Here is a 15,302-nt window from a genome sequence, read left to right on the forward strand (position 1 = left end):
GAAGAGGAGGCTTAGGTTTTATAGGCAGGCCTTCTTCCATGCAGCCGCGATTGAGTTACACAGTAACTACAAATAATGTAATATTTATTTCCTCGTCAAACCGAATGTGACATTGTACGGCGTAACCGTATTGTTTTATACTGATCGTTATCTACCGGGGCCCATTTCCGTGGCTTAGCTCACCACAGAATTCCGTGCTTACGACCACCGTTTTGTGCTAACTTCTTCAGCATAAAAATTCTGTGCTAACCATGTAAGCACGGAATCCTTAGTTACATCAGAATGTACGCATGCTCATATAAGCGAAAATTCCTCGCTAGTCCGCCAAATACACTTACCGTTAGCACATAATTTTCTTCTATAGTAAGCAGGGATTTTTCGCTAACTAAGCAGAGCCAAGAAATGGAAAACCGATTGTGACATTGCAGAGCGTAAGGAAATCATTTGAAGTCATTAAAACGCGTTGGTGTTAAAAGGACAACTTGCCGTCTTAGATCTGAACTTTGTTCTCGAAGTTTGTGATTCACTTTTGTAACATCGTGCCTGGTTAACCTTTTGTCTTCCACGGTTGATATTATTCAACCAATGTGGTTCACTTTTTGAACGTGCAAAAAAACGCATGATACGTCAAGAACGTTCGTATATCGGTGGCCATTTTTGGAAGACTAAAGGGGCGAACTGGTTAAAAAAAAAAAGCGACATAACGCCGTAATGGACATACGCGATTTCAATACGCTTATTGAACCATGGAACCGTGGTCAGAGTGTCTTTAGCGCGTGTTCTTTGCTAGAACTTTTCTTCAAAATGGTAAATGGATATATACATGAAACTTTCACCAAAGCGTGTTCAAAATACAGCCTATTTTGTACTTGTTTTGATAATTTCTACCTATTTTTAAATACTTTCTTTAATTTGGATCCAGATCATTCTGATTCACCCTGTAGGTGAAAGTAGTTGATCACTTATTTTAGCCAAAATCGCTTCTGTGACGTCATCATGACGTCAGAGTAATATGCACCACTCGGGATGAGCGTCGGAATGTTGAAAGTTACAGCTGCGCATTCGTGCACAAACACAGCGCGATGTCCAATACACATCAGAACAACCTCGTGCCCCGTGGGTACGATCTTGCAGCGCCATGTTGTTTCCCATCATGCCTTGCGCGATCATAGTGTAAGGAACGAGCACGCGCCCTGGAGTCGAGGCTGACATCAGAAGAATGCTAAATTGCGTGCGCGTGCATACGCACTAACATTCCAAAACGTGCAGCATAACTTCCGAATAAAAAAGGACAAAATATTGTTGCAACTTTTGAAAACTTTAAGCATTAAATGATGAACAGGATAAATGATTTCCCAAAGACCGATGATTCGGGAACAACTCGTGAACCTCATGTTGCTGGTCCAAACGCTGATAAAAAGTCAGAGGTAGGTTTAACTGGATTTGTTGAATAGATCAGTCTCGGTCAGGAAAAACGCAATACCTACTTCCTTCCAAACCACCGCACTAGGGCATGTAGATGATGTACTGATGTAGTGTATTGAACAATCAAATTATTGAAAAACAAGTTGGCACAGATTATCGTCACGACATTGAGATGTAACTTGGATATTGGGCGGAGATAAAGTTGGTTTACGGAACCCGTCACGTATTATTTTTGAATAGTCAAACAATTGTAAGGTATTTTGTGTTCCTGTTGCAGGCCCAATGGCTTCAGCCAATGACTTAACACCAATCGTGTATTGGGCCTTATTCGCAAGTTGGCCATTTTCGTCTAGTTCCCTGATTGTTTCGTTAATTGTTAACTGATGAGTGGGATGGCACCAGACTTTTTATGCAGGCACAATGCAGCCTTATTTTGTTGTCAGGTTATTTTTTTATATAGGCCTATATGGCTTAAACATTAGGGAATGTTTAACTAGGCCTACAAATGTTGAATTATTCATTGAAGCAGACAGGAATTTATTATACGTTAAGTTGCTCTCATTTCTCTTCGCAATTTCCAAAAAAAAACCACAACATTTTACCTAACTTCCAATTCAATGTGGCCGACTCGTGAATAATGCCCATTTAAATTCCCCATTTCCTAGCCCAGGTTGGACGACGTCTTCATTGCATTACGACTGCGTGTACACAACGGAGTCCAACCTGGGCTACCCCTTTCCATATAAGGAACGAAAAGACGCTTTTATGTTTGGGGATTTGGGCTGACGGATACAAGCAGGAAAAATCTAGCTTAGTTTTGTGGAAAGAGGGCATGGTTTTGATTTATGAACGGAACTTGTAAACATAAGAGTTGTCATTAGGCCACACGATTACCCACTTTACCTTGATTTGTTTTTATGGTTTCACTGCATATACGATCAAAGACTATAGGCCTATAAAGACCGGAGTAGATTCAAAGGCCCAACTCCCGAGACGGGTCCTAATAACGTGAGAAAAAAATGACGGTGACCATTTATAATTTACTTCTTCTCGCAACGTGTTAAGTTGGGTTGCGCTCGCACAGGCAAATTATGTAAATTAATCGTCGTTATCACGGACTCATTACAGAAATAGGCACATAACATCCCTGAACTAAATGGTACGCGTATTTTCCCCTAGGACTAGGACTAGAGGGTTCGGGGTAATGCCATGCATTATTCAGTTTTTCCTTTAAATCATTGCAAGACACTGAGGTCCTCTTTCTCTTGTTTCTCCTTAAATTAATATTATCTAGACAATAAACATTGGCGGCGCTACGGGGGGCATGGAAGAATCCCCCCCCCCCAAGTTTTTCCTCCCCCCCCCCCCAGTTTTGCCCCTCCCCAGTTTTCTCCCAAACCTTTATCAACAAATAGATTAATTATGTCTTTTTTCTTCGCTGTTAAGGTTCTTGACAAAAAGAAAAACAAATGCTCTAGTGGCTTATTTCAGGACCATTGACAATGGGCACGCGCGCGAGTACATAGGCTTGATATTACGGCCTGAAATCCTCGGCTATTTTGAAAACATTTCTCGTTCGAATTCACCGATTATTATATTCAAATTCGTCCATCAACATCGATTTAGTGCACTTCCAATGTTTAATTTTGTTTTTAGCCAGACAATTTCAAATCCAGTTCAAGCAAATCCAAACAATGAGCACACGTTTTCGTCCCGGAGTATTCGATTTCGTCTCGTCTACGCCAAACCTCGTCTACGCCGAATCGTGTTATTCAGAAATCGAATTCGTCTCATTGATTTATATAAGACGAATTCGAATATCCGAATGCTGCCATTCGGCAGCAGCTTATACGAATTTAATCTGTTGGCCCTAATGACGAATATTCTCGACCTGGTGACTAAAGAGGGTGACCAAACTTTGAAATTGAATGGTAATGACTAAATTGGTTCTAGGCCTGAATAAGCGTGTGAAAGTTTTCGTGGACGAAATTGAATGTTAGAGTTGGTGAATTTAAATGATTTATTTTTTAAATAGCTAGGAAAACAACAGTATTGATGGATAGTGTTCAGCATATAGGTCAACCGAAAAGATAATGACGTCACGCGTTGTTAACTTGTGGTCCCCCCCCCCCCCCAGGAGAGCGGCCAGGTAGGACGCGTCCCACCTGGCTCCCATATAGGAAACGCGCACATGTAAACAAAGCGTGACGTCATTATGTCTTAGATCCATTGAACATCAATGGTGTTTAGGAATTGAACACATAATGTTTAGCTTCTCAAAACCTTATGAAGTAAGTTGAGACATGTAGAACCAAAAAGGCTCAACCAAAATTCTAATATTATGCTATTTTCTTTATAACTCCAGTTTTGTCGGAAGAAACCTCTGCCATCGATTTCGATTGAGAAAGACCCCGAGTTTGCTGAGTCGCTCCTTTGTGCAGCAACAATGCATATCAGACAAAAGGTGGTATAGGTTGACAATTTACTTCTAACAACTTTAATTCCATCATGAAATTTGTTAATGTGTAACATAATTGTTATGACTGCTTATAGAATCTACAGATCCACAAACACCGAGCTGTCATCTTATGCAATGCGATCCGTGTAACAACTTACTTTACAAACACAACTCTTTTTTGCTCTTTCAAGACAAAAAATCCCCCAACAATAACTTACTCGGTGTTCCCATTTTTCCCATAGACTCGTGAGTCGACTGGATCTTCTACACCAAGGCCGCAATGTCCTGGGCATGTCCTCGTTCCACGCACAAAAGACATCCCTAAACCAGGCACTGGCCGGCGCAGTCCTCCCATCCCACCAGGGCCGACTCAAGGCCCATGCGGTGACCTACCACCCCGCAAGACCACTGATGGAATCCATAAGCGAGACAGTCACAACCAGTGCGACAATCATCTCTTGTTGAACCCACCTTGGAGGGCAACATGTGCTATTGTGGAACCGACCCAGGCTGGCAACATCTGCCTTGAGCGTCTACCTCGGGGTCTCAAACAACCGAAGATCGTCGACCTGTGCCACAGACACGGTCACCGCCGACGACTAGAGCCTTTGGAGGAAACACAAAACGCTGATGCAGCTCAAAAGAGAGGTAGACCAGTGATGCAACGGAAGGCGAATGGGTCTAAACAACGAGGAGATTTCAATGCTAAGAAAGTCATTATTGAGAAGAATACATTCAATACGATCGCCGAGGAGCAGCGACACCGTCAAGGCTCCGATGATAGGACAAAAACGGATAACAGTTTCGGGGAGGATAACAAAGACATGACCATGATAACAGGTTGTAAGGCAACGGAGGATCTCAAAGAAGAGCGTCCTGAAGATGTAACTTTGGATGAAGGCCAAGATGAGCAGAATGTATCAAAGCAGGGTGATTCTGATGAAGACATAATTCTACAGAGTGCTCGATGTGGAACTGACGATTTTGACCACAAACTCTCTGAAACAACTTGTAAAACAACAGTTCCTAGCACACACGAGAACATCATCGGGGAAACAGAAGATGAAGAAACAACCCCAGACGAAGCCTGTTTATCCAAAGAGGATGTAGAAACTTCAGACACGGCACTGTGCCGAACAATGCCTTCGAAACCAACTCTAGTGAAAGCGGAGAGTCTGACGTTCAGACGAACTACGGGGAAACTCCACACGGACGAGCGACCGAATAGCTTCACGGCACTCACTGCCAAGGTAAAGGAGCTTGAACACGTTGAAGAGACAACCAGTCAGCCTACAACCGGTCAACCTTTGTCGGGAGTGACGATCCACGAGAAAGTGCAAGCAAATGATAATGTCATTACCTCTGCTGACGATCACAGCGACTATACACCAGACGACAAGGGAGACACGATATGCCATGATTCTCATAGAAATGACAACATACTTGAATCGTGCTTGAATGAGCACCAACTCATACCTTGCCCACAGAACATTGAAGAGGGTCCTTGTACTGCTGATGAAGTCAGTGCATTTGACCAGCCCGAAACTTTCCAGGATTCGAAGAAGTACGAGATTACGGAAATACAGAGTAAGAGAACGGGTGACCTTAATTCTTCAGCTTGTGAGGACAAGCCAGACGGTTTGCTTGATGACAAAGTACAAGTGCCTTTGGAAACAGATAGACAATCCGGTGTTTCAAAGCATGCAGAAAACATCGATGAAGCGTCCATTTATAAAGACCAATCGTTAAGTATGCAAAGTGATAAGTCATGTCCAATTTCTGAATCAAACAGCAGAACAACACAGGAAGAGTCTATACGAGAGAATCGTGAGAGTGAGCTGTTAAGCTTTTCCGTCGACTCTCCGAGAATGCCAAGAAATGAGAACTGGGATTGCGTCAATTCAAATCAATCCACGCCAACAACTGACGATTCAGCAGAAAAACAAGAATCACCGATTGGCCAGTTCAAGGATCAAGATGCGAAAAACACGGGTTTAGAAGCTGTCAATCTCGAGACAATTAGACAACGACCTAAAACAGATATGCCATCTCAAAACGAGACTCGAGAAACAGAAGTGTCTGTTCAGATTTCACAAAAATCTGAAAATTTCAAGGAACCGTCCCCACATTTACAGCGATCTCTAAGTTGTCACGACCTTGCCATTGATGTTCGGTTCTTCAAGACACCGGACAACGACACTAACGATGGAAACTGCTTCCACCACGGAGAATCGCCTTCACTGGGAAGTGGTTCTCGAGAAAATTCTGATGGCAGTTACAAAAACGAGAGATGCACAATACGGAAAATACATTCCCATGACAACTCGGGGAAGTGTAAGTATATTGTATTGCCTGACCAAGACAGAGTTATCTCAGATGTCCATGGGATACCTATCAAACCCTTAAGGATAGACAATGACAAGGATACCCAAAGAGATACATGTGAAAGTGCTTCGGACAGACAATCCCTGCTGCAAAACCCAAGCGAGATTCCAACAGATGGCATCAAAACAACAAGCAGGGAGAAAAATATCACCAAAGCAAGAAACATCACCTCCGATCCGAGGATAGATCCCATTGTGTCTAAACTCGAAACGGTGGAGGGATCATCGGTTTTACGGATTGACAAGATAACCGACGGACGAAACAACGAGCAAGAAACATGCTCCAGGGACGACAACAGAGAAACGACTGATGAAAACCATGATTTGATATTGTCAAGGCAAGACCAATTAAGAAATGGCATTGGCAGGAGAGCACGGAGAAAAACAGAGTGTGATATGCACCCTATCCAAGAAGACGAGACAGTTGATAGTGAGATAGTGAATGACCAAGATGCTAATACAGAAGGATTTCAAGGTCAAAGGGAGGATGGGGGTGGAAAAAGTGGAATCGGAGAAGAAGAATGGTTTCCACTGTCTGTACATCCACTGCCACAACCAACTGCGGCTAATGTGTCCGGACCACCACCGAAACAACCTCAACCGAAAAGGATCAACTTCGCCGAATCCAATCGCTTCCTCCGTATCCATGGCAACTATCTCCAAGGCGACGGGCCATGGGGTCACGGCGACCGAATCGAGCGGCCAAGAAACTACGTTGAACCAAACGTCAGCCTAGATGATATGTCTCTGCGCTTTTTCACCGACATAACCCCGCTTGACCTTGCTTTCAACGCCATCAACGTCGTCAATTCGTGCTCCAATTCCATCAGCTATCATTCCTGTATCAACCAGAAGCGCCTCCTAGCAGCGTTGGATGGACTTAAACACGATGATGTCTACAAGCACGCGCTGATTTGTCCCCTTGCACTTCAGTGCGCCACAGCAACGCGAGAATTCAGTCAGGCTCTTCATAAGGTATTCAGGAGGTTCTCCAATCGGGCCAGAGCGGCACAAGAAGCGCTGCTGGAATACTACCGAGCACTGGCTGCTGGGGAGGTCAACTCGCCAGAGATGCTGAGGCAGATTCAGAGGGATGGGAGGAGATTGTACATGGTTTGGGAGGGAGGAAGATACGTCACGAAGTACTCGGATGATGCCATAGCTGAGTTGAGCAACAGTAGCAGTGACACCAGCACCCGCCCCTCTGCTTCCGACCCAGCAGAGTTTGTTGACAACGAATCAAAAGAATAACTCATTGGAGAATAATGTCTTTGATTGACTTAAATCTGTGGCTGCTCCATTACAACTTCAACCTCTCGGTTGTTTCATGAAGCCGTGATGCATTTCACTGCATGGCTTTGAACTCTCGGATTTACTTTGTAGTCTCAAAGCATTTTTTAAAAGAGTTTTGGAAAAATGTTCTTTTTTAAATTGTATATGCTATGGGGATCCAGAAACCATATTTTGTTGTGTTGGGGGTTTGGTTGTTGGTCAGGTGGTGGTGGTGGTGGTGGTGGTAGTGGTGGTGGGGGGGGGGGGGGGAGAAGATACGCGCAAGCAGAAGCCGACAGACATCATCATAATAATGTGGTGCTCTTATATCGCTTCTTACCAAGGTATATATCAAAGTGTTTCACAATTAATAAGACCCCTGTTCATTAGGCAATCAGACCAGCATACATGCATGTTCGGGAAGGGGTGGAGGGGGCGGGCTAGACCTCATGACTACGCTACGGCGCTCTTTTCTATAATTTTCCTTTTTTTTTCTTGTTACTATTTCATGACTTTCTGGAGTTCAGGGAGTGCTCTGCAGATTTTTTAAATTAAATCTAGTCGTCTTCATTCCTCTGGTTTTATTATACAGCTCCGGTCATAATTTATACAGATTTTCTTAAAACGAATACATGTAATATTACAGAGTTTTATACAACACCTGAATAAATCCCCGTCATCTGATTGGTGAATTGTAGATCACGTGACATATTATAGGTTTTCCCGGACAATTTCGGAAAATGTGCGTTTGAATTTGTAAAACATAAATTCAATTTGGCGCCGAGTTTGAGAACGACGTACATCCTGGTTTCATTTTCGCAATAACTAGCGTTCGATTTCATTTTGCATCAATCAAATGAATGAATGTGCATAACGTTTCATTTAAGGGATTACAAATACGTGATTAGGCTTTCGGTTTGACGTATGCGTTGCCGATTTTTACGAATGTGCAATCCAATTCGCAGAAAATCGATTGTCTATTGTGACACAGGCTGAATTGAACATTCTTTTTCATTTGTTACAATTTAAATTCGCATTTGCCTGATTCAGTTTAAATAAATTATACAGGCCTATACAAATCATGATACAACTTTGATTCATTAATTAATTATTCATTAATTAATCAATGTATGCCTTATTGATCATTAATTTGTTTGTTCTTATATACACGAAGGCCTATGGGAAATGTAGGCAAATGAAGTGTGAAAATGATATATGATATGACCAATATGAAATCACTCAAAATAACCTTGTAGCCATATTATTGAGACGGTAAAGGGACACATCACGTGTCATGTTACATGGGATCTGCATGGGGACTTTTTGAATATTCAAAAATTCAATCATTCAATCAACCATTCCTCAACATAATGAATTCCAATGCTTGACCAGGCATACGTTAAATAACACTGCGAGGGAAATCGGCTGCACATTTAGCGAAAAAGATTGATGATAAATTAAAAGGAAAACAGGATTGCGGATGTGTCTTCGATTTCGCGCTAAAATGAAATGTCAATACACTAAATGCAGCGCACATTCGGGAAATCGTACGCTGATTTTTTACGACTGAATGCACTTTCACGGAAAAAGAATTATCATTTGTTAAATAGAAACAGAGATTTGGAACGTTCATTCTATTTCGCACGAAAACGAATGCTTCTTTTACAAATTCGTGTACACATTTTCCGAAATTGTCCGGGAAAACCTATATTATTCGGTATAATGCACGGTGCGACCATGCGTTATACCCATGCGTTATACCGTTTCACTTTGCGCTTGTTCCATGACGCGGTATTTGCGTGCAAAATGCATGCTGGTGTGCGCGTTCAGCGTAGCGCGTATTGTTCCAAAGAGCCAGCGCTACAGCGTTGGGTTCAAACATTTTCGTAAAGGGGTAAGTTCAACATCTTTAAAATCAAATAAATTGTAGTTTATAATGTACCAATCAAATGACGAGAATTTATTCAGGTGTTGTATAAAACAAATAACGAATGTTTTACGTTCGTGCGATGGAAAGAATAATTTCATTCGGTGACAGATTGAATGTTCTATTCCACTCGGCTTCGCCTCGTGGAATAGAACATTCAATCTGTCACCTCATGAAATTATTCTTACCATCGCACTCACAAACATTCGTTATTTGTATAATAATCGCCACCATGCTCACGTCACCCGGGCCATGACGACTATAATGTTTGCGCACATGGACTAGACCAGCGGCGGCGGAACGCTTTTCAAGCTGGGGGGGGGGGGGGGGGTCACCAAAAAGGGGCACTTGCTCAGAAAAAAGGCGCCTTCCGTCGGTGTGAAAGAGGAGAAGAAAATTGTGAAACTATTTTTCGTTTACATTGCAAGCAATACATGTTACCCGGAACAAAATTTACTATACAATCTACACTTTTTTTTTAAATGCGTTAAAAATTTTTAAAATGTGTAGGCCGCACCTATTCCTGAAATAGTCTCGATCTCATATTGGTACACAAATAATGTAATTTTTCACCCGAGAGAACCCTTCGGCCTCCGGCACACCCCCAGCAGTAACCTCTCTGGGTCCGCCCTAGTTAGATTTGACTAGTTAGGCCTATGCAAAATGGCATTGTGCCTTTGATATGGCCAGTTCATTTTATTCGCGTGAGGAGCACCATTATTTTTTTACAGGCCAGTTTTCCAACCTCAGTGAGAGAGGCACAAGTTTCAATGTTGCCAGCGGGGCACTAATTATTACGCTTTCGATCAATGTGCAGTTTTCCATCTCGATAAGTTATCGCACCGGGGCACAATTTTCTAATTACGAGAGGGGTGTTTGTGCTTTGAGAGATAGTTTTCCATCTAGAGAAGGTTCACAATATTGTTAATGCGCGAGGGTTATTTGTGTTTTTGAGGGGCACGCACTTTTGCATTACGGAGACAATTTTTAAGCGCAATCATAATGCTTTCATGTGTGCGTTTGAGGGGCAGTTTTGTTTTCATGTCGAGGGGTCACATTTATAACCTAGAGAGGGGCACTTTTGTTGGCCTGGGAAACGGGGGAGGGGAGGAGAGAGAGAGTCCCCCCCCCCCCCCGGCCCAGGCCCAGGATCGGACCATGCCATCATGCGAATGATGCGATTAATAATAATCTGATGTGCGCCCTCTATAACTCAATTCGCAATTCAACATGGCGACTTACACAGACAGCAACGTGAACCATTCCAAATCTGAGATGTCAGATGTTACTCAAGATAGTGCAGAGTTGTCGCCTGTAAACATAGTTGGAATGATGGACTCCCTTATAGGACCAAACAAGATAAAGCACAACGAGGGACTGAGACAATTTGGGCTGCCGCAGGCGCCGAAAACGAGGGAGGAATTGACGGTGGAACGTGCAATGGAAAGCTGCACATTTAAGACCGTCATGAGCTGCGTACTTGGTGAGTAGTGCGTAGCTCACGTGCGATTTTAGTATTTAGCGTTAACATATAAAAACAAGCGACGTCAACAAGTTTCACATGCATTTTTCAGTTTCAACAAGGTGTTCATGTATATGATGTATGGGAAAGAATGTTGCATCCTGCGCAACTTTTGAAAAGAAATAAATCTCGGACTGAGTGAGTTAGACAATATTAGAGTGACAAACATTTGCAATTTTGTTAGACATGTTACTGTTACTGTTAGATTAAAATAATGCTTACATTTTCTTCACTCTCAATCTCCATACTCCCCATAGACTTTGTATTCACCGTTGGGAAGAAACATTCTTTCCGGGGTCTGGCCCTTATGTGCCTAGCCTTGAGTTGCAGCTTACTTGTACAGTTGTAGTTTAATCGTTGGCCAAAATAACAGGCGCCTTCTCTTGGAAACATACATCATTCGTATGCAAGACGGCATTGTTGCACTACATACACTACTTATTTGCTCCATGGTCTCCGATTGTGACTGCAGTCACTGGTTAGTGGTCGTTCATGAATGGCCTGCCCATTGGACTGATCAGAGAGTTGCCACCCATTTTCTCAACATGATGTTGATAGCCCTTACGGCCTTAGTCCGAGTAACTAAGACTCCAAGAATCGCAGTGGTCATTTGAACCCTGTCACTTTTTGTTGGCATGAATGGGGGTTTCTGATGAAATCTGATAACAATTACTCAGGTTGGAAGAAGGATAATTTATGGGAAACGAAATTTCCAATTTCTCCCACCACTAGACTCACAATCTTCAATATTTTTTGCTTTGCTTGAACTTAAACCATGTACTGTTTGCATTGCATTTTGTTGACATTTTGTTCCCATCTCTGCTGTAGGTTTTGCATTGGGAGCAGCGATTGGTTTATTTGCAGCAAGCATTGATCCTGTCGACCCTGATCAAGCAGCCAAACAGAAAGCCAAGGATGTCTTGAAAGACATGGGCAGGAGGAGTGTCTTCCATGCCAAAAACTTTGCTGTCATTGGTGCAATGTTTGCAGGAACAGAGTGTATAATAGAATCAGTAAGTTACTGCAATGTGAATATGCGAAGATTACAACATCTTCAGATCACATAAATGCATACATTAAGACTTTTCTTTTCTTAGAACCAAACTTAAAAAAAAAAAAACTTCAGAATATAAACAAATCTGCATATGTTTAGGCCAAAAAAAAAAAAAATAGTTCTGCTTCCGGTTTCCCTACCTACCCTATTCTGACAGCCCCTACCCTAATTTTTTTATTGGAAAATGAGAAGAAGAAAAAACACCCAAAACCAACACTTTATACCTTTTAGCCTTGACTACACGCAGACGCCTCCATATGATCGTACACAAAAAATTTGCAAAAAACCAAAAATTCCCTACCTACCTACCCTATTTTGGAATGCCATGTAATTGGAAGCTGAGCTATTTTTTTGGGGGGCCTTTATAGTGGCCACAGATGGATCAGCTGATGAAAATAGTCCACAAGTTCAGTTTTTCAATTTTACATTTGTTACCATTAGCCTTTTTGAGTTATGGGTGACACCGTATACAGGAAGGCGCTATTTGACTCAGGTGTATACTTTAGAATTTACACAAACCAAAACTGTATAGTAATGAGTGCTCCCACCTAATGTGTCCTCCATGATGTCTATGTTAAAGTACCTACATGTATACCTATACTTCTTGTTATTTTAATCAATAGATATAGATATGTCTTTAAAGTAAGCAGGAAACCTGTTAAAATGAAAATGACAAAATACCCACAACAGCCAGAAAATGTCCAGTATGATGTATGAATGTTCCTCCAGATACTGTGCGCCTTACAAATTCTCTATAATTATTATTATTATTACTACTACTGCTCCTACTGCAATAGAACAGAAAATATTGGGTAAGTTTTGAAATAATTTACGTTTATTTTCTCTGCACAGTATCGGGGTCAAAGCGACTGGAAAAATAGTCCCATGGCTGGCTGTGCAACAGGCGGGTTAATAGGATACAGAGGTGAGATAAGTATTCATTATGTTCTTGAGCTTTTTTCTTGTATCCTTATAAAGTAATCCACTGGCATTTTTGGTACAAAGTATGGACCTCAAGCCACACACAAAGTTCACATAATAGGGGCTAATACAGGGGATAATACAGCTCGTACAGTCCAGAATCCAACACAACACCACAATAAGGCCAAAAAAAAAATAAGTCGGTCTCTGGTCAGCGCGCGCGTCGATTTTAATCATGCGCGTCAACCTTTTTTTTTTCTTCAAATTATCCGCGGTAGCTACAGCAGTGCCCTCTATTGCCGCACCTCCTCAAATTGTTGTACCAAGGAATGGGGAAATTGCACCAAGGCAAATGATGGAGGGCACCAAGGCAAATTATGGAGGTCCCCAATGTATATGAGGACACAACAAAAGCAAAATAGTACCCACCTTGTCTGTACAATCCAAGCTTCAAAAACAAAAAAAAGGCCGGAAACAAAACAAAAACGCATCGCCGCATCAATTCCGGAACTTTGGTCTGACCAGAGACCGAATATTTATTTTTTTTGGCCTAAGAAAGGTTGCTGTGTAGGATTTGGGGTTGTCAATAAGAGTTTTTTATGTACGTGTTATTATTGCTCATAGTTTGTAATGAACCCTAAACAGAACTCAACCCATCAACAAGTTTGGCATGTTTTGTTGGAATCTGTCAGGATGGGTACAGTAGCCCTAAACTGACAGTCTTTTACATTGGGTTGGCACACCTCCAGAATCAAAGTCAGAAATATGTGTGTGCAGTTTCCCGTATGGTGTTGGAATTTGCCAGGATGGGTGTGGTTCCTAGTAAATCATGCTAGGGAGTTAAGGTTATTGGACTCTGAGCATGAACAGTAGGTGGCGCATTGTGATCACTTTCGAGAGGCCCAGTTGGAAGGACACACCATGTTTTGTGGCTATCGCATAAAGTATGCACAGCTAACTTGATTCTGAATATGCACAAGCCCAAAGCGTCTTAGCATGAACGTCAGGCTTTGTTGCCAGTGCTTTCAAATGTCCCTCCCATAGTTTCCCCAAACTCGCCCTTTGTATAAACCATAAGAAAAGAAATTGACTCTGCCATGCAACCTTTTGTCTTACAGCTGGGCTGAAACCTGGTGTTGCAGGATGTGTAGGATTTGCTGCCTTCTCAGCCGCCATTGATCACTACTTCCATCTTCACTGATAGGCAGATATCCTGTCACGTCCAAGTTATCCTTCACATTTTGCTGAAGTTTGGACACCATAGAACTTGTTTGGACCAGCGCAAGATCACATGCTGATCATCATAGCAAGGTTTTCTTAACCGTCTCCATCAGAGTCTGAACAACAATGTCTGGAGAACAGTGGAGCCTCATTATTTTAGACAGATAATCTGGAGGTACCACACTGACAATGACTGAGTATTGTTTTTATACGTCGACGAAAGGCAAAACCTAATATTTAATTTACACTCATTTTCAACACTCATTTTCCACAAGTAAGTCCCGTCTTGAATTGTGGCAGCAGCATTTCAATTGGGAATTTTTACCCAATCCTAATTGAAGGGGTCAGTTACCAGGACCGGTACTATCCTCCTTCATAGTTGAGGTTGTGACGGGGTTTAGACCAGCCTTGGAAGGTACATTGAGGTCGATGATAGATCAGGGCCCAATTTCATATAGCCTTTAGTCAAGTCCCCAGGCCTATACCCGGACCATCCGGACACGTAACACACCCCGGATGCTGGCACGTAAAAAGACTAGCACGAGCGGCAGAGCCGCGAGGGCCTTTACTATCTCGTGGATCTCATCACTTATTCATTTATTCACGTAATATACATCAAGCAATATAAACCAATCATCTAACGGTGGTTTGCGGTTACCAGCAACAGCACCCGCGCCATGGCGCGCGTGCTGTCTGGCGCCAGACGACGGCTGATTTACGTTAGTAATTCTGCATTTTCATTGGTCAATTCACAACGGGTAATGCATTATGCATGTCTACCAAATCGGTAGACAAATGTAAAGAGAAACATAAGCGTTCTCCACAAGATGGTAAAGGCCCATGGGCTTCACCGCTCGTGCTAGTCTTTTACGTGTCAGCATCCGGGGTGCATCACGTGTCCGGGTAAGCGCGTGGGACTCGACTAAAGGCTAAATTTCATAGTGTTGCTTAACAGTTGACTTTGTGCTTACCGAGCCTCCATCTATTTCATAGGGACCGTTGAGCAGTAAGCACAGCAAAAGCACGCTTAACCCCTGAAGAAAACTTTGCTTAAATCAGTGGCGTAACAATAGAAATCTCCATGCGCGTGCAACCGTTAGCATGAAATAGTGCTTAAG

At 42.4% G+C, this 15,302-nt stretch overlaps 2 protein-coding genes across 2 annotated transcripts; both read left to right on the forward strand.

The window, feature by feature from the left end:
• Window positions 1–1,289: 1,289 nt before the first annotated feature.
• Window positions 1,290–7,623, forward strand: LOC119729608. The gene is made up of 3 exons (XM_038202248.1): window positions 1,290–1,427; window positions 3,791–3,889; window positions 4,126–7,623. Exons 1-3 carry the CDS (start codon window positions 1,332–1,334, stop codon window positions 7,516–7,518), a joined length of 3,588 nt encoding a protein of 1,195 aa, XP_038058176.1. The 5' UTR covers window positions 1,290–1,331; the 3' UTR covers window positions 7,519–7,623.
• Window positions 7,624–10,694: 3,071 nt separating this feature from the next.
• On the forward strand, window positions 10,695–14,693 carry LOC119729615 (mitochondrial import inner membrane translocase subunit Tim22-like). The gene is made up of 4 exons (XM_038202259.1): window positions 10,695–10,949; window positions 11,817–12,001; window positions 12,895–12,967; window positions 14,082–14,693. Exons 1-4 carry the CDS (start codon window positions 10,697–10,699, stop codon window positions 14,162–14,164), a joined length of 594 nt encoding a protein of 197 aa, XP_038058187.1. The 5' UTR covers window positions 10,695–10,696; the 3' UTR covers window positions 14,165–14,693.
• Window positions 14,694–15,302: the final 609 nt, after the last annotated feature.

The sequence above is a fragment of the Patiria miniata genome, unplaced genomic scaffold, assembly GCF_015706575.1.
Source record: "Patiria miniata isolate m_02_andy unplaced genomic scaffold, ASM1570657v1 HiC_scaffold_1, whole genome shotgun sequence".
NCBI lineage: Eukaryota > Metazoa > Echinodermata > Asteroidea > Valvatida > Asterinidae > Patiria > Patiria miniata.